The 19,512-nt window shown below is 42.4% G+C and overlaps 1 protein-coding gene across 2 annotated transcripts in view; it reads left to right on the forward strand.

The window, feature by feature from the left end:
- The window catches only part of TAFA4 (TAFA chemokine like family member 4), a 184,732-nt gene extending 168,566 nt beyond the window's left edge, over positions 1–16,166 (forward strand). For both annotated transcript variants that reach the window (XM_082691333.1, XM_082691334.1), the window contains 2 exons: positions 6,580–6,663; positions 15,293–16,166. In XM_082691333.1, the coding sequence (XP_082547459.1) occupies positions 6,580–6,663; positions 15,293–15,498 (290 nt within the window). In that variant the 3' untranslated portion in view covers positions 15,499–16,166. The remainder of the gene's footprint in view (positions 1–6,579; positions 6,664–15,292) is intronic.
- The last annotated feature ends 3,346 nt before the right edge of the window (positions 16,167–19,512 follow it).

Genomic DNA, 19,512 nt, shown 5'->3' on the forward strand with positions numbered 1-19,512 from the left:
GAATTTTAGTTGCGTCCATGTCAAAACAGGACTCATAGGCTAACTAAACAATTTCCTTAGTTTGTAGGATTGGTAAGTGATAGAGATCAGTGACTTGGTGTCTCAGCCGAGTCTGTACAGTGGAAGGTTCTGTGATGATGTACATTTTCTTTTTATCTGTCTCTTAGCTATATGTATTGATGCACACGTGTCCGATATGAGTGGTGACCACTATCCATATATGACTAGTGAGCATTCGAGATGTGCCTGGTATGAATTGAAATTTAAATGGCAATTTAAGACTAACACCTCCTCTCTTGGATGGTGGAGGATCAGCTTTATGTACCAATATAACTTATGAGTGAGTACTACATCTGTAGCCAGAGAATACCCAAACTCTCAAGGATAGGACAGTGATTCTGTCTTAATATTTGTATCCCCTGCACCCAGCACAGCATGGCCAACAGTTGGTGCTCAATAAATGTTCATTGAATCAAAGTCACCAAGGAGGTGTAAGAACTTGTCATTTAGACCCTAGTTAGGATGTATGTCTGTTTTCATATCCCCCTTGATCTCTTCCTTATCCGAATGTTTCCATTAGGGCTTTTTAGCTTTATCCCATAATAATCTTTATCCTATAATAATTATGCAGTATCATGCTGCCAGTTGGCTTGTGGAAAGACCTAGTCTCTGCTGATATGTTCCTCTTATCTTATTTGTCAATAAGAATGTGGAGAGGATCTAAAATATAACATTCGCTTGGATTTATTTTAAATTAAAACAAAGGCAAGAAGACGTTGGAGCGGGGCACTAATTAATGTTGGCATAGAAAGTGGAATGTCCTTATGCATTTCTGCTAATCCACGGCAGAGACACTTATCTCGTGTTTTCATTGCCTTCCCATAAAATCATAGCTTTTGTTAGTTAAAAAGGGAGAAAAATGAGCTCCCCCCCCTCTATTTTTTGGGTTATAATTAACTTATAAAATCCTTCTGTGTTGTAGAAATGTGTCTGTACTCCACAATTGGGATTTGGGAGGAGGGGTGGAGAAGGACTTGATTCAAGCTGTGGTTACTTGGGTCCTAAAACAGACGACTGTCTAGCTGGTGAGCACATTCCCTTTTGGATCTTCGACTGGAATATATACAAGGCTGTTTAGTGACAGGAACTGTATTCTACACATTTATCAAAATACCACTCTGCAGAGATAATCTTGTTTATGATAAAACGAGATAAATGTGTAGTAGATGAAGCTTCATTTATTTTGTTAGGGTGAATGCTTTCGAAGCATAAAAAAGACTGATAAAAGCTGAGGAATAGGGGGCAGCTGAGGAATTTAAAGCTATTTGTTTTCTGAGATGTCAGAAATCACTTAGTGAAGGCCTAGAGCTCCCATTCGTACTGCAGACAACTGACGTGGTTTTTAGGGACGGTGTGCTGAGCTACGGAGTCGGTCTTCAAAATGGGGTTTCACTAAGTTCTGTGACTGGATGTGTTCTCTGCACCACTTGCAGGACCAAGCGGTTTTCTGAGATTGTCCCCATGGCAGTCAGGTGAATGACAGAAAGGTGTACTTCACCAAAGCACTGGAGGGTGTAAAAGGACACTCACCTGGCCTGGCTCCTGGGGGATAGGATGTTCATTAGACTCAGGTCTTGCTTTCTCCAATGAAATCGAGGAAATGAAGGTCCTGGGAAGCAGCAGAGAAGCGGTCCAGGATGGTGTCCCATGAGAAGCAGTGGGTCTGGTTTTACCAGGCACCAGGGAACTAAGCGGCACAGCAGGGTAAAGGGTGTGCCAGTGAGGGGCAACCGTGGGAATGAGAAGTATTTCTTTGAGCTCTGAAGTGGTGGAAGGGAAGGCTGGAGATGGAAACGGAGCCTTTGCTCTTCGGGACTTTCCGTCAACTCAGAGTGGTGGATGTAGTTCCTGCATTCCGGGACTTTGTATTCGAGGAGAGTGGATGAAGGAGAGTACGCCAGTAAGGAGAGGTACACATTCTCACTTTGTGGGATTGCCCTCAGTAGAGGCTCCAAGAGGGAAGAGAAGGGATAGGGTGGCATCGTGTCTGCCACGTATTAGGGATGATGAGGTCCGCTCAACTAGCTCAGTCTCTCCTTTGGGGCTGAGTACATCTTCCAGGGGACATGACTGTAGATTAGTGTTGCTTAATCAGGGGTGATTTGGGCCAGCATAGGGATAGTTGATGATGTCTGGAGTTGCTTTGGGTTGTTAAACTGGTGGGGGAGAAGGTGCTACAGTCATCTAGTGGGGAGAGGCTTGGGATACAAGGTATACCAATACCCCTACAATCAAGAATTGTCCAGCCTCTAACGTGCTAAGTGCCTTATGGGTAGGTCATGGCTGGGCAGGATTGTACTTGTGTGAGCTTGCTTTGTGGAGGAGACCAACCTAGATCCCAGAAGATGGTTCTGTACCTGTTTATCCATAGCCTCACTCAGGACTCTGTGGAAATAACAATACCTTGTTACAAAGGTTTCTTTAACAAAAAAATTTGTATTCTCAGGACTGCTTTTTTGCATGATACCTGGGTCAGGGTAAAATGGCTTTTCTTGAAATAATAAATAAAAATGCATTGGTCTTCCTCTTCCCACCCCAATCCCTGACTATCTTTAAAGTTAACCAATGGCTTAAAGTTAATAAATCTTTCTTTAATCTTAATTTGCTAAGGACAACATTAAGAGCAAAAAGCTAAAGTATCTGAAAATCTCAGCATATTTTTGTGATTGTTTCCATTTTTAAGACAGTGTATATTCTAGGAAGATGTGTTTTTCATCTTTCTGTCTGTAGCTTCAGTGTAAAAATACACTTTTCTTTAGAAAAGCCTTAACTCTGTAAATGCAACTAAACGAGGTCAAAAAAATGAAAGACCAACTCCTGAGAACTGAGCCCTGTTTGGTGAAGGTTTATAGAAATAGCTACATGAATACATCTTGTGTTTGATTTCATGGAGTAATACTTAATTGGGACAAGGGATAGAAAAAAATCTTCATCTATTTTATTCAACAGAAAGTACAGAAAATGCACCAGAAGCAAGATAGCTAATTGGTCCCATTACGTTTTCACCTAGAAAACAACATCACAGAAAACACTAGTCACTACCATAAAACCAGAGCTTCTCTGCTTTTTTCTTTCTTTTTTTTAAATTCTTTCCTTTCTGCATAAAACTAGAAATTCATTACAGGTTGGCAGCTTGAAGATAGGCATGTTTTGTATTTTCCTAAGTCAGGGAGGCATGGGGCTTTCTAAAGAATTTTATTTCAAAAATAGAAGTGACAAGACACTTTCTCATCTCGAGTATATTACGGTATTTGTAACAGGATAAAATAGATACCTCCTACAAACTTATTTTCCTATGGAGACAAGGCTCAGTTAAGTGGGCAGATGTTCTCAAGAGTTATTTTAATAAAATCCTACTTCTGGGTCCTTTGTCTCAGCTCAAAGCCCAGCTCAGTAGGCACTCTACACTTGAACTTCTGGGTTTTCTAATCCCCTTATTCACTGGTCGTGAACCCCTCATCTCACCTTCACTGTGAGTTCTTTGTCAGTCTTTAACGCATAAAGGAATTTGAAACTTATTGTGGCTACTAAGGGTGATATCCATTAAGACTTTCTTTTCTGAAAGAACGTTTGCTGTTAAGTAAGTCTCTGACATTTGGAGGGCCCATCTTTTAATGTATTCCTCGCTCAAATATGAAAATGAAGTTTTTTTGGCAAATGGAAATATTTTAAATTTCAAGACAGGTTGCTCTTTTAAGGAATCTGTTGTGAATCTGTCTTCAGAAAAATCACCCCATATTTTCCAGTTAAATGAAAGAAAACTGGTAAATTCATGAGAGTTTGATCATATATGCTTTCTTCTTTTGTTTAAATAAATCGAAAGCCTTAAACAAAATACTATAAAGATCTTTTATTCTGTAGTTAAGAATTGGCATAGTTTTCAGTGATGAATGCCTGCATCTCTCTCTGTTCCCCCCTCAAGCTCCTTTTCTGGATTTAGCATTCAGAATGATCTCGGGACCCCATGAGGCTAGGAAGAAAGTACTAGCATTTCTCTTGCTGGGATGTTGACACAGAATGGATCAGATGATGTCCTCTGTAGGGAATTTAGTCCCAGATTTCTCACCTTCTACCTCAAGTGGTCTCTTTCAGACTCCTTTCTGCCCCAAACTGTTTACCAGCCCCTGCTAGACTAGCTCTCCCGGGCACACAGTTCTCCCTGCCTTACTGCACCCCCTTGTCCAGAAACTTTCCATGGCTCCCTACCGCCTGGGGATCCAAGTCTAACCTGGAATGGGCATTGAGAGCTGCTGAAGGTTGCTTCTCAGACTACCTTGCTCATCTGGGTCTTCTGGCTTCCACGTCAGCCACTCCCTGTCCCCTTCACTGGGGCAGGTGACCCCTCAGCTCCCTGGGCTTCTGTGGAATCCTCCATGTTGCCGTGGGCCGCGTCAGGAGTCCGTAGGTGCCCACTGCGGAGTGGCAGAGAAGCTGCCTGAGGGAACTGTTTTAAAGATTAAAAAAAAAAAACGTATTTTAAATTCAGCTGTAACTCTGTGTAAATATAACTAAGCTCTGTCAACATTTATATAACTTTCGCAGTCCTGCAGATGGAATTTCACATTGAGGGTTGGGAACCATCTCTTATTTATCTTTGTATCTACTTGGGATCGGCCTGAGGTATTCAGAAGATAATGAAGGACTGGTCAGCACTTTGAATCTGGTCAAACTCTATGTAGCATATGTTAATCTAAACTATCTTTATCCGTTGTGGTACAACAGGAAGACTTGAAGGGGCAGAGGAAGAAGTCTGGAAGCTAGTCCCTCCTCCCTCCGTTTACTCACTTGGTGGAAAGCTCTCGTTTTTATTTCTGGCCATCTGCCTCCTCTTCCTGCTTCTGAAGGTTGTTGAGATAATCAAAAGAGGAACAGTATGTAAAAGGAAAATAACAAAAAGCTTTGAAAATAACAAAGCTCCATCCAGCGTTGCGGTGGGATTGCTGTGATACCAGTGACTGAAAAGAACACAGCTTTCTCAGACTTCTCCCCTGGGTCTCCGTCCGTCCACTCAAATGCAGTGGCACCCTGACAGAATAAGTAACCCATTTAGCTATATTCCTTTCTCAGTGTTGACACCTTTTGCCTTAAATAGCTTATGATCCTTCTAGATCATAATTCTGCCTAATCGAGGTGTTATTGGTTTTGATGGGACTATAATCAGATAGTAAGCACAGTGTTCGGCCAGAATCAGGAATGGGGGGGTCTCATGGGGGAGTAGCACAATGTCTACCCACTTGACCTAACAGGAGCAGAGTCTTTAAGGCAGGAGCTTGCTTTGTCCCCTGCCTTCGTCACTGCCTGCTACACCTCTGGTTGTTTCTCCTACAGATCGCTGGTGTGAGGGAGGGGTGTGAATTTAAAGGTCGATGAAGGGGCGCTGGTGTTAAAATGCCTCTGTCAAGGGGCCTCAGTTTTCTCTCCTCTATCAAATGTAGGAACTACATTTAGCAGGGTGCCTGCCTCTGGAGAAAAAATAGCTATTAGGAATTCTCAAGATTTGCTTGAAATTGAGTTTCACTTTCCAGGCCATGGTAGCTGGGGTTGAATCCTTGGGGGGTATTATTATTATTATTATTATTTTAACCAAAGTGCTGTTATTTCAACAAAAAAACAGGGCTCAATGACCTCTTCCCCTTAACCCATGTACCCTACCTGCAGCCCCAGATCTCTGACCTACACCAGCCCACTGTTTGGGCTTACCATAAATGATGAGTCACAATCCCTTTTGTCCTTGGACCCTGTGGGAATACCCAGACAAGTTGATAGTGTTTCTTTAATGTGTCTTCATCTGCCTCCCAACCCAGAGAATTTTCCGCTCTTTCGTCTTACTGGCGGATGGCAGCAGAGATGATGGGAAAATGTGGAAAGGGAAGTCATAGGTGTGATCGCCCGAGCCTAGACTGTGGGCAAGTGAGGGAGTGCCACGCTCTTCTCCTGCACCTGGTTTCTAGTTGTTGATTTCATGGGGTGACTCATCACTTGCTGGAACGGCATGGGGAGATGAACGCCTCTGTGACGGAAACGTTGACTGCTTTGTGTCTGCCCCTGGCAATAGAGGGCATCAAATGTAAGAACTTGCCCAGGTTGGCATTCACCAATGGAGCCTCCAAAATGATGACCCCAGCAATAGCTAACATTTTCTGGGAACCTAGTACCTGGCCTCTGGTTAGTTCAGATTTCGATAGGAATTAGCTTTCTCCTCTTGACATCTGTGGTGAGGATCTGCTTTTATTCCCAATTTACATAGGAGAAAACTGAGGCCAAGAGGAGTTAAATAACAAGTCAGAAGTCATTGGGGGAAAAAAAAGGCACAGCCAAGTTCAATCTAGACGTGCTAAAGCTTGGCACCTTAGTCTTTTCTAGAGCATTTGGCAGAAGGCATTCTTTAAATTTACTTAGAGTGAAATAGCTCTTATTAACCATCTTTGAAGTCAGTATATTGATCTGAATGAGCACTATTTTGTCTGTAGCTGGAGGAAGCAATGGTATCACAAACACTCTGTGGCCTTTGTCTTACAGCTTCCATCGTGATTCAGAAATGGTGGTGTCACATGAATCCTTGCTTGGAAGGAGAGGACTGTAAAGTGCTGCCAGATTACTCAGGTTGGTCCTGTAGCAGTGGCAATAAAGTCAAAACAACAAAGGCAAGTATAGACACACACAATTCTCCTTTACAGCTTCCTCAGGTTATTAACCATGCGACACCCCCCCCTTCCTTTGCTCCTGGCACCATGACCTTGACCTTGTTTTATGTCGATAAACCCACATGGACAGGGGCCTACCCTCTTACTTTAGCCTTTTGAAAAGCCCATTTACAAGCATTGCCCTTTATGTCAGCTTTTACAGAGCAGTGATCTGGGGGATCAGCTTGTTATTTTAGGCAGAGCCATGAAATTCACTGCAGCTCCTTCAAGAGTGTCATGGAAAGGGAAGGGATTGGAGTTGCCAGGCCAGCAGATCAGAATGGCACGGCAAGGTCCCACACACAGATGACTTGCTGAGGTAGGGACACTTCCTGGGAGGAGTTTTAAGAGTCGAAGACTTGAACTTGAGGTGTCATAAGTCAAGAGCTGCCTCCTCCACTGAGCCTCTGACCAGGCCTCCCTGTCTCAGAAGGGTGCCGCTGTCCACCCAGTTCTTAAGCCAGACAACTCTCTGCCTTATGTCCCCATGTCCACTCTTATGGGTCTTTGGAACTGTACCTCCCAACTCCCTCCTTGAGTGTGTGTCACTGTCCTTACAATGGTGGTCTTGTCCCCACTGTCTCTCATCTGGAGGACTGAGTCGCCTCATTCTCCACACCACCACACGATGACTCCCATCATTTTGTGAAATGGAGATCTCCTAAGCTAGTCTCTCTGTCTCGCTCCACTAGCCTTGTCTGTCTGGCACTTAACGAAGGGAGGTGGCTTGCTGGGTTATTTATTTTTTGTTGTTTCAGCCTTCTGTTGGTGCCTCTTACCGTGGAGCCTTTGAGGTTGCTGAGGAAGGTGTTTTTTCATGGAACGTGCTTCCCGCCTTTCTTTTCTCCTTCACCATTATTACCATTATTTCTTCAGAGTCGTTCACTGATTGAATTCATGTCTTGTGTATCTCTGAGCATTTACTATGGTTCTGCTTTACATGGCAGGGTGCCCTGAGGTGCTTAGCACCTAGAGCTTTCTTTTTAGAAGTGACCTGTGAGGTCAGGGCCCATGTTTGCAGTGATCTTGTTAGTCCCATAGTGAATGATGATATTTAGAGCAAATGGTAACATTTGACAGAAAGCTGTAAATATCAATTTCAGCTGACATCAAATACAAAATTGTTAGTAGTACAGTAAATCAGACGATTATTTCTGTAGCTGATTAAAATCATAATTTCAAACTCAAAACTATGTAACATTAATTGCAAACTTCTCATAATTGATAAAAAGATGATCTAGGCTAAATGATACAATACAGGCATATCTCATTTTCTTGTGATTTGCATAGACTGTTTTGTTTTTGTTTTTACAACCTGAAGGTTTGTGGCACCCCTGTGTCTAACAAGTCTATTAGCATCATTTGCATTGGCTCAATTTGTGTTTCTGTGTCACATTTTGGTGATTCTTGGAATATTTCAAATCTTTTCATTACTTGTTAGGATTATCTGCAATCTTTGATGGTACTATTATAATTTTCAGGTGACAGCCCTGTGAGATGGAAAACTTAGTCTGCACATGTATATGTTCTATTCCCCTATCTCTCTTCCTCTCCTGGGCCCTCTTGTTCCCTGAGATACGACAATACTGCAATTAGGCCAGCTAATAAATCTACACAGACCTCTCAGCATTCAAGTGAAAGGAAGAATCACATGTTTCTCACCTTAGGTCAGAAGCTAGAAATGATTAAGCTTAGTCAGAAAACCTTGTCCAAAGTCAAGATAGACCAAAATCTAGGCCTCTCACCAAACAGATAGCCAAGCTGGAAGCGCAAAGGAAAAGCCCACCAACGAAATTTTAAAAAGTACTCCAGTGAACACACAAATGAAAAGAAAGGGAAACAGCCTTATTAACCATATGGAGAAAGTTTGAGTGGTCTCACAACATTCCTTTAAACCAAAGCCTGAGCCAGAGTATGGCCCTAGGTCTCTTGAATTCTATAAAGGTACAGAGGAAAAGTTGGAAGCTAGCTGAAGTTGGTGCATGAGGTTTAACAAAGCAGCTATGTCCATAATATACAAGTGCAAGGTGAAGCACCAGGTACTGATATGGGAGCTGCAGCAAGTTCTCCAGAAGTTCCAGCTAAAATAAAGAAGGTGGCCACTCCAAACAACAGAATTTCATTGCAGACAACACAGCCTCCTATGGGAAGAAGACGCCATTCATGACTTTCATAGCTAGAGAGGAGAAGTCAATACCAGGCATCAAAGCTTCGAAGGATTGGTAGACTCTTGTCAGGGGCTAATGCACCTGGTGATCTTAGGCTGCAGACAAGCTCATTTACCATTTCAAAAATCCTAGAATCATTAAGAATTAGACTAAGCCTACTCTGTGCTCTAGAAGTGGGACAAAGCTCAAACGTCAGTGTTATCTGTTTACTGCTTGGTTTACTGATTATTTAAACCCCACCATTGAGACTTACTGCTTATAAAAAGATTCTTTTCCAAATATTACCATTCAGGGACAATGGACCTTGTCACCCAAGAGCTCTGATGGAGAGGAATATTGATTAATGTGTTCATGGCTGCTAACATGACTCCTTGATCCACAGGCTGCAGAATGGACGTCATTTTGAATTTCTTATTATTTTAAAAGCACATTTAATAAGGCTACAACTCCCCCAGATGAATCTGGGCATTCTAGAGGCTTCATTCTTAACAGGCCTTTGGAAGAAGTTGATTTTAACACTCATGGACAACGCTGAGGGGTTCAAGACTTCAGGGGAGGAAGCCACTGGGGGTGTGATGGAAATAGCAAGAAAACTGGAATTAGAAGAGGAGCCAGAACATGGGACTAATGTGCTGCACTCTCATGAGAAACATAAGAGATGACGAAGTGCTTCTTATGGACAAGCAAAGAAATGGGTTCTGGCAATGGCAGCTCCTCCTGGTGAAGATGCTCTGAAGATGGTTGACATGACAACCAGGGACTGAGACTATTACTTCCACTTAGTTGATGAACAGCAGCAGGGCTGGAGAGGACTGGCTCCCATTTTTAAAGAAGTTCTGTGAGTAAAATGCTAGCAACAGTATGGGCTGCGAGAGAGAGAACATTCCTGAAAGGAAGAGTCAGTCAGCACGACAGGCCAGATGGTCTTGTGAAAAGAAATGGCCACCACCAGCCCAAGCTTCAGCCACCGCCGCTCTGATTCATCTGCAGCCATCAACATCGAGGCAAGACCCTCTTCTGGGAAAAAGACTATGACTGGAGGCAAGCTCTGATGAGGGTTAGCATCCCCCCCCCCCCACAAAGTATTTTTATATTAAGACATGTACTTTTTTTTTAAGCCAAAATGTTCTTGCACACTTAACAGGACAGCACAGTGTAAACAAAACTATTATAGGCACTGGGAAACCAAAAAATTAATTTAGCATGCCTTACTGTGATATTTGCTTTATGGCAGTACTTGCTTTACTGGGGTGGTCTGGACCCAAACCTGCAGTAGCTCTGAGGCATGCCTGTATATGCTCTTAGAGCCAGAGCTGTGGAAGTCCATGGAGTCCTCTGTTGGTGGAGGAGGGAGGTTAACACTCTCATCATTTCTATCAAGCCCATTTCTAAGCTACTCCAAATTAACTTCCAAACTATGTAAACCCAAGTGTGCTTGCTAAGCAAACCCTGCCTTAAAGTAATTCATTCCACTCTCCTTTCCCCACGGGGCCCTTTCTGCCCCTTTTTTTCCCCATCCCCTTCCTGAATAAAAATCTTGGAGCTGCCAATGAGCTGGGGCCTTACATCCATCAGAGATAAAAATTTCCATTTATCCTATGGCTTATAGACTAAGAAGTGACGTTTGTAAGATTATACTTGTATTGATTCTTCTATATAAATATAAAACAAGACCATGAGTACAAGCCAACTGTGTTCCGGAAAAGAATGTGTCTAAGTGGTCTCTTGCTGGAGCGGCTCCCTCTCTATTTATGTGCAGTTAGAGAGCATTTGCAGGAAGCAAACCTTTAGGGGCATTTTGGCTCTGTGTGCTGGGAATATAAGTTTGCTCTAGCTAAATCCTCAACGGTAGTGACATTTCATTTGGCACTTCTAAAAGTTGTGGAAACACAATACAGTTCCCTAAGCCATAATGATACTTGGGTTTTTTCTTTCCTCTTCTTTTTCTTTTTTCTTTCTTTTTTTTTTTTTTTTTTTTTTTTGTGATATGCCACTTGAGAATAATCTTGAAGTAGTAAAACTTTGTTTCCTTTATTAATCCAAGTCCTTGTGACTTGAACTGCATAAAACATTTTATGTCTTTTATGGATCTTAGGAACATAAAGTAAATTCAGTTGTGGAGGTGTCACTGGTTTCTGCGAAGAGCCTAGTACCCTCAGAAGCTGTGTCTTTTTCTTAAAATAGACACCAACCATACACCACAAGTGCGACAGAGGTCCTACAGAGGTAAAACCATTGCAGCCCTCGAGGGGGATAAGCTATATAACAAAATAGTTTTCATTTTGCTTATATAATTCATGCACAGCAGCAACAAAACATAAAAACACTTAAAAAAATTCTGCAGGAAGCCACTTAGGTCAGAATTGTATTTTCCATTTAAATGCAAATATGAAAAGAGTAAGCAGTCAAGTCAAGATATTAACAGACTTGGATGAAGATAGGACAACCAGGAGGTCAGTTTCCTAGCCAGTCATCCTGTCTTTTCCAGATGTAAGAGGGTGGCTGTGTGAGTTCACCCTGCCTCTACAGTTTTCAGCGTTTCCAGAGAGAAATTCCGCTACTAGTTCTTGTGCAGAACTACAGCTGTCCCTGTCATCCTGCCTCAGTTTCCCTTTATGTCGGTGGTGTTTGCATTAAAGCTCTCAGCAACTGTACGGCACTGTTCTAGTGCCAAAGTAAACCGTGGGTCAGGGCTCTTTTTTGTTTGAAAATGGAAGGAAATCATAGTGAATGTCAAGAAATTTTAGATTTGTCCTGTTTTTATTTTTCCAACATCTGACAGCGAAGAGCTATGTCTTAGGAGCAAAAGTTTTCAACCGGTGTAATTTTTCCATCAAGGGGATGTTTTTACTTGCCATGGGAGTTATTATGGGCATCGTGGGGGGAGAGGCCAGACAGGTGCTAAAAATCTTAAAAAGCAGAGTAGATCCCCCACCCTATAGCAACGAATTATCTGGCTCCAAATGTAAATAGTCTTGAGGTTAAAAAAAAAAAAAAATCTGCTTTAGAGTTTTTTTTTTTTTTTTTGGAGGGGGAGCTCTTTGCAAGCATCTTATTAGATTCTCTTCATGTAGCCCTTCAAAGGTTCCACTTAGTATCTACATGTCTCTAATATTGCATATTAGAAAACTAGAGATAAGAGTTGATGTAAACAACAGGTTATCTTTGCAACACTCTCAAGATCTAAGATGACCCAGTCTTTCTGGTATCTGCCTCAGAATGTCCTCTAATTCGTAACTTTCCCCCTGTTTCTTAGGATACCACAAGGATCATCCTCATTCTCTTGTGTCCCAGTATTCTAATTATTTAATGGTAACTGTCACTGCAGGAAACTTAACCATGGGAACGTGTACCCACCCTTGTGGGCCCCACCCCTAGGATTTTCTGGTCTAATAAGTCTGAGATGGGGTTTAGCGAACCATTCTCAAGAAGTTGTTCTTAACGTTGATTCTCGTTTAGCCAGGCTCTGGACCTGCTCTGTTCTTGCCTTTATACTGTTTTCTGTGTTTCCGGGTAATTTCCCTGCCCAGGTTTCTCCGTGGTGAGAGACCACCAGTGGATTCCCCCGGGTAACAGAAAAGAGTATAAGCACCTTGAGATGAGCCATCAAGATGACTCACCCCATAGAGCATGTATTTCCACATCCTACTGCTGCCTTCTTCATCTCGTCCCTTTTCTAAAATTCTCCTTGTCTTTCAAGGTCCAACTGAGATGGATCCTTTACCCAGAAGTCTTGTCTTTCCTGATTTGTAGAGTTAGAGCCTCAGATAACTCCCAGTCCCCTGTCATGTGAGAGAGGAGCTGGTCTTGGCACAATAGCAACCTTCCGTCCACCAGATTCCAACGTGCCAATGAGCCTTCCATACACAGGTAGCAAAATGAAATGTTGACAGGAAAGAAAATCCTAGAGAATCTTTTTTTTTTTTTAAGATTTTTTTTTATCTATTTACCTGACAGACAGACATCACGAGCAGGCAGAGAAAGAGAGGAGAAAGAAGGCTTTCCGAGGAGCAGGGAGCCCAATGTGGGGCTCGATCCCAGGACCCTGGGATCATGACCTGAGCCGAAGGCAGAGGCTTTAACCCACTGAGCCACCCAGGCGCCCCAATCCTAGAGAATCTTATCATTAAACTTTAATAGAGATCAACTCCAAAACAAGCTGGTCATGTAAAGTAAGCTTCCTTAAATAAGATGCTGTTGAGAATTATATCCTAGATACAGGCTGATACCTGGCTGGGAACGCTGTTAACTTACATATGTAGATGCACACGGCAGATCCACCCGAGAGCCTTGCTTTCCTGAGTGTAGCTACACGCCAGAGTCCTGGGCCATGCCATTCACATCACACTCACTCTGCCTTACAGCCGAAAGGAGCAGGTGCTACTCGAATGAATGTTTAGGAGTCGAAGAAGCTAAAGCAATGACAGTCCTCCCCATCTCAGAAAATTGCCGTCTCCATTGACTCCTCCTCCTCTCATGTCCTTTGTCCTCTTTTTCACAAGTCCTGCGGGCCTCACCTTTCATCACTTCTACCAAAGTGACCCCCCTTTAAGTTGACCTTCTGGCCATGCCTCCCTGGTCTCGTCTTTGTGCCTCAGTGGAGGAAAAGGCCAGAGTTCTCCTCCCAGGTACTCAGGGCTTCCCTGCCTCCTTCCAGCAGCCCCTCACATGACAATCCTCTAGAAAGCCCTAGAGCCCTGCCCTTCTGGCCTTAGGATCCTTTTGCCCATAGCACCTGTCTCTTCCTGGCATGTCATTCCGTTGCCTGTTGGTCTAACTCTTTCTTCTACAGTCAGAGTCTCCAAGCAATGGTTTGCAAGCCACACCCAGCCCGTGGCCTCTATTTTGTGGTCCGAGAGCTAAGAATGGGCTCTGTGCTTTTAAAGGCTTGGAAGCAATCAATAGGAAAAAAGTGTTCATAACATGAAATCCCAATTTCAGTGACTACAATTAGAGTTTTATTGGAACAAAACAATCCCCATTAGTTGACATGCTGTATTGTCTGTGTTCCTTTTGTGCTATAAAGGCTGAATTGAGTGGTTGTGGCAGAGACTGTGGCCTGCAAAGCTGAACGAATTTCTGTGTTCCTTTACCTAGACTAGGGCTAGCGTACTTGTTCTATGAGCTCCATGAGGACTGTGCTGTTGTTGGGTGTCCTAGAGTAGCCTCCTGACAAACAAAAGAGCAACTGTATTGTAGAATATATAAAATAAAGGCCATATGTCAATTAACAGCAAATCTGAGGTTTGAATAAATACTTTGATTGGGTCCAAAGGCCAGGAGTGATGACTGTGTCATCAAGTAATACATGTTCATGTTGTGGGCCTGTTAAAATCTTAAGCTTTTGGGTTCCTGCACCCCTGCCCCAGGTTGTATATGGGTGCTCTAACCTGTAAAATACCGTGCACCTTAACTGACCAAATAAAAGTAACTGCTAATTTATTTTCTTATAAATAATAAGAAATAAAAGAAACAACAGTAAACTTAATTAATGTCTGTTTCTGGCAATTATGGCAGTTTTCCAAAAGAATGTATTTTTTGTTATTGTTAAAGATTTATCTATTTGAGAGAGCATGCATGCACGAGAGAGTTGGGGGAGAGTCAGAGGGAGAGGGAAAGAGAACTTCAAGCAGATTCCCCGCTGAGCGCGAAGCCCGATATGGGGCTCGATCTCCCTGAGATCACCACCGCAACTGAACTCAGTAGTCAGACGTTCAAGCAACTGAGCCACCCAGGTGCCCCCAAAGTAACTTATTTTTAAAAAGTTTAACTACATTAAAAAGCGGGGTGGGCAATGCCTGGGTGGCTCAGTCAGTTAAGTGGCTGCCTTTGGCTCCAGTCATGATCCCAGGGTCCTACTCTGCTCCGTGGGGAGCCTGTTCCTCCCTCTCCCGCTGCCCCTGCTCGTGGTCTCCGTCTCAAGTAAATAAAATCTTAAAAAAAATAAAAAAAAATATAAAAGTTAACTACATTAAAAAGTAACAAAGGTAACATTTAATATCGACATACACTGATCTTAATTGGCATTCATTTGAAAAGAATTTCAATGCCTTTAAGAAAGCCTGCTCAGCAGGCCTGCGTTAACTCTCTGGGCCATGAATGTACCGAATCTGATGGGTTTTGTGTAACACAACAAAATACCAAGCTAAGGTGCATAATACCATGTTGTGCAAGCCTTTGTGCATTTTTTTTTTTTTTTCAACCTGGAAGCAAGAACTGTGAAGAATTTGATTTGAACAGTTGATTTGGCGAAGTTGGTTACAGATAAAGGGACAAACTGCTAAACGCGTTCGGGACTTCCAGGGCTGGTAAAGCAGAGACTGTCCTGGGGGGTGGGGGATGAGATTCTGAATGCTCACTCACTTATTTAATTTGTTTTAGGTAACACGGTAGCGAAGAGAGGTGTGCTTACTCCTGGAGGAGTGACAGACAGGATGCAGAGGTCTCTTGTTTGGATGACTGTCTTGGCGGGTTTGGGGGAAATCGTCTCGGATTTCTGCAATATCACATTTGCATATGTGTGCTATAAGGAGTATCATTTCCCTGACTGTCCCAGCCCTCTCCGCTTCATGAATTTATCACATTGAATTATGGCCATGGGCTGCCATGCAATTCACACCCTGTCTGGATCCCAGGCAACATACCTCCGACAGACCCTGGAGGAACACAGCAGAGACTTCACAATGGATCTCCACTTGGCCTTCCACATCTTTCAGCCTTCACAAAGGAACGTGGACAGGTTCACAGGGTCCTTATTCTGTTCCTCTTTTGAACTTTTCCTTTAGTCCTTGCATTAAAGTGGTTTGAAAGGCATCTCAGTACCAAAACATTTTGGCAGAACATATTTGCAGATGTAGATTAATGAACTCTGATTAACTGCTGAAGAAGATTCCTTTTATAAATCTTGACAAATAGACTTATTGGGGTTATTGTGTGTGTATTTGTATTTTTTGCTTTAGAAGATTTAAATTTTTGCATTTTAGGTTCTGTTGTCAGGTTAGCAGAAATAAAATAACACATTAACTTCTGGGCACCATTTTCCTGAGTGCTAAGGAGGTATATCTCAACTCCCATATTTTATAACCAAAGCTTGATCATGACATAGTCACAAAAGAAATAAAACCTGTTGGGATTTTTATAGCTTAGGTGTCGTCATAAAGGTAAATCATTTAAATTATAAAACCGTCTCTGTTTAGATCAAGGGTGTTTTCTGAGATCCAGTTCGTGTCAACTGTATTAAACTATTTTGTTAGAAGTCTTGAAATGTTGAATTTTTAGGCTGTAAATGATTTATTCTTGGCTCTTCTCTCATTTGTTAGTCATTTTATTTATTTAAATGTAAGTAAAATCTGAGTCATTTTTTTCTGGGTTTAATGATTTTTACAGAAGACATGTGTCCACATATTCTCAGATGCTGTCATGCAGAAATATATCACAGATGAAAAGTGACTGACCCAGATTTTACATGCATAATGTCATTAAAACACACACTATTGTAATATGGGATTTTATACATTAAGAAATGCCAAAAACATCCTTTCTGCACTGTTAATTATCCCTGTCCTTTCACAATTGTGGGGGGGTGGAAATATTACTATAACATTTATAGCAGTAACAATTATATCTACTTGATTTTAGTCTTGCAAAAAGAATGGAAATGGGGCACATCCATTTGTGGGCTAACTTTGTTTGAATTTGACGGGTTGCTTACCAGGATTATTATTGTTTTATTAGTAAGTAAAAACATTCATTCTGCTGATGGCACCTAAGTTTTTGTGATGATTTTATTGCCTTAAGACTTCATGTTAATATCCCAGGCTTGCAAATTTTAAAAGCAAACGTGGAAACTAAAAAATTACATTTAATTTTGGGCATGTGAGCCATATGGCAAACTTAAGACTTAAACATGTAGCATTAGAGATAATTAAATCTCCCTAGATTTTAAATTGAGGGCCATGCACGATGCTTCATATACTCTGCTGCCTTTACTGTAGGACCCTCCATTGTAAGAAGAGAGGGTTAAAAAAAAAGTCTATTTTATGGTACTTGAAAGACTGTCTCAGTCTTTTGCCCATACATCTGATCTCGCACACCAAATAAGATCAAGTTAAAATGACACTGCTTCACCTTGACATACATTTCTAGGGTGTAAGCTACTTTGGGGGAGTAAGTAAATGGTCCATTAGGAAAAATAGTGGGTATCACAACTGCCATTTCATCCATTATTGCTTCAAAGTATACTTTTTATCAAGTTCACAAGTCTTAAAATGGAGCTTGTCTGCAGAAGCGCTTTAATGTTATCATTCCTATACTTTTCCTGGAGGGAAGTAGATAAGACAGTTTTCTGTGTATTCCAGAATTTAAAACAAAGACACCAAGGGAGTTGTGAAGACATTAGTCACGTCAGTATTAAGGTCTCTAATTGTGTGGCACTTAAGATCTCACCACCAGAAGACTTTCATTTCTTTTTTCTTAAAAACCTGATGCTGCCAAGTGAGGGCTGTGGACTTAGCCTAGGCCTCTCCAATGGAACCAGAAACCTCCTAGATTTCATAGCTTTCCCTCAGATCCAGATTTGTTGCTCTAAACTGTATGGACCTCACCTATGTACATGTGGAACTCTCCTCCTGCGCTAAGTTTAACAGACATTGGATGAAGACCCCCAAATGGTCGACCTTTATACACACAAATCCATTTTTCTTCTCCACCTGTTAGGTCTTTATGAATATTCCCATTTTATAGAATTTAGGACCAATAAAATTAAACTTGCCCAGACTCACCTAGTTAGTTACTACTAGAAAGTATAGAATGAAGAATCATGAAAAAAAGATGAGAAACTATAACTTTACTTTTCCTTGAGCTTTTTGGATAACATATGTTAATCCTGTGTTGTAGGGTGTCAGGGAAATTGGCTAGCCTTAGAATCTGGCTAGCATCTGACCTACCTGGGCCCAGCACCTGTACTCTTTGCCATGATCTTTAATGTGCCAATACACTGATGAAAAATCTCACTGCTTTCAGCTTAAGAAATCTCAGAACTCACCTCCTCCCATGGACACACAGACTCTACAACTCAATACAGAGCAATTCTTCCTGAAGAAGAACGGAGTGCTGATTGGGTGGCTTTGGCACAATGATGTTAGAGGAAGGACACAGAGGACAGGACAGAGGGGGACCTGGTATCGATGGGAATACCACCCTGATGTGATGATTTGCACTAGGGAGGGTATCACTGAGGGGTGGCCTGCCCTAGGACACAGCAAAGAAACAGCCGTTTAAAGGGCAACTGCACTGTAAGTGAAGAAAAGTCATCTACTAATTCTAGAGTTTCCGCCAAAAAGTGTGGAACTCTTTGAACTCTCTGTGGGGTCTAAGGTGCCACCAGGCACCACTGTTTATATAACCCCTGACCTTGATAGTGTAGATAGGAGCAGGGTCCAGGTACTCAGCAAGCCCCAGGCTCTAAGTCTACATCAGTGCCAACCGTTCTACCAAGGTGGTCTCAGTATGTGCTCCAGGTCTCCCCTGAACTGTGCCCAACCCAGTCATCCTGCCAGGACAGCCCTAGCCCACAGCACCTCAGGACCCCATCAGGCCTGCCCCACTCCAGCCATCCTTCCAGAGTGGGAAGCAAAGAAGGCACACTTCTGCTTCAGTTCCAGCCATCCCTCCAGGACAACCCTGTAGGGGAGATGCCCTGAGAACCCCAGCACATGAATGTTTCAGTTTCAGCTATCTTGCTAAAGGCTGATCTGGTTCACAGCATCTTGTGTCCTTGTGGTTCATTTCTTTCTTTCTTTCTTTTTTCCCTAAGATTTTATTTATTTATTTGACAGACAGAGATCACAAGTAGGCAGAGAGGCAGGCAGAGAAAGAGAGGGGGAAGCAGGCTCTCCGCTGAGCAGAGAGCCTGATGCGGGGCTCGATCCCAGGATCCTGAGATCATGACCCAAGCCGGAGGCAGAGGCTTAACCCACTGAGCCATCCAGGTGCCCCTGTGGTTCATTTCTACTCCAGCCAGGGGTAGGGTAGCCCTGGTGCAGTACACCCTGGAACCCTCCAGGCTGCATCTGATTCAGTTCTAGCTGATCAGCCAAAGCACTAGGCACATGTAGTTTCCAAAGGGGATGCTCCAATGCAAGGGGACTCAGGAACTGAAGAGGTAGGTGCTCTCCATAATTCACAGATACAACACAGTTAAAAAAACCAAAGAACCCAAAAAACTAGACCAAGGAGTTACGTGATGAACAAAAGAACAAGATACTACATCCCCCACCAAAACCCTAATGAAACAGAGGTAAGTAATTTACCTGATAAAGAGTTCAAAGTAATGGTCATAAGGAAGCTCATACAACTCCAATGAAGAATGGAAGAATAAAGTGAAAACTTCAACAAAGAGTTAGAAAATATAAGAAAGTACCAAACAGAAGTCACAAAGTTGGGGATTATAATAACTGAACTGAAAAATACACCAGAGGAAATCACCCACAGATTAGATGACACAAAACAGGTCAGTAATCTGGTAGAGAGAATAGTGGAAATCACCCAGTGAGAAGACCAAAAAGAAAAAAAATTTAAAAATCACAATAGTTTGAGACCTC

This window comes from Mustela nivalis (genome assembly GCF_964662115.1).
Source record: "Mustela nivalis genome assembly, chromosome: 1".
In the NCBI taxonomy this organism is placed as follows: Eukaryota; Metazoa; Chordata; class Mammalia; order Carnivora; family Mustelidae; genus Mustela; species Mustela nivalis.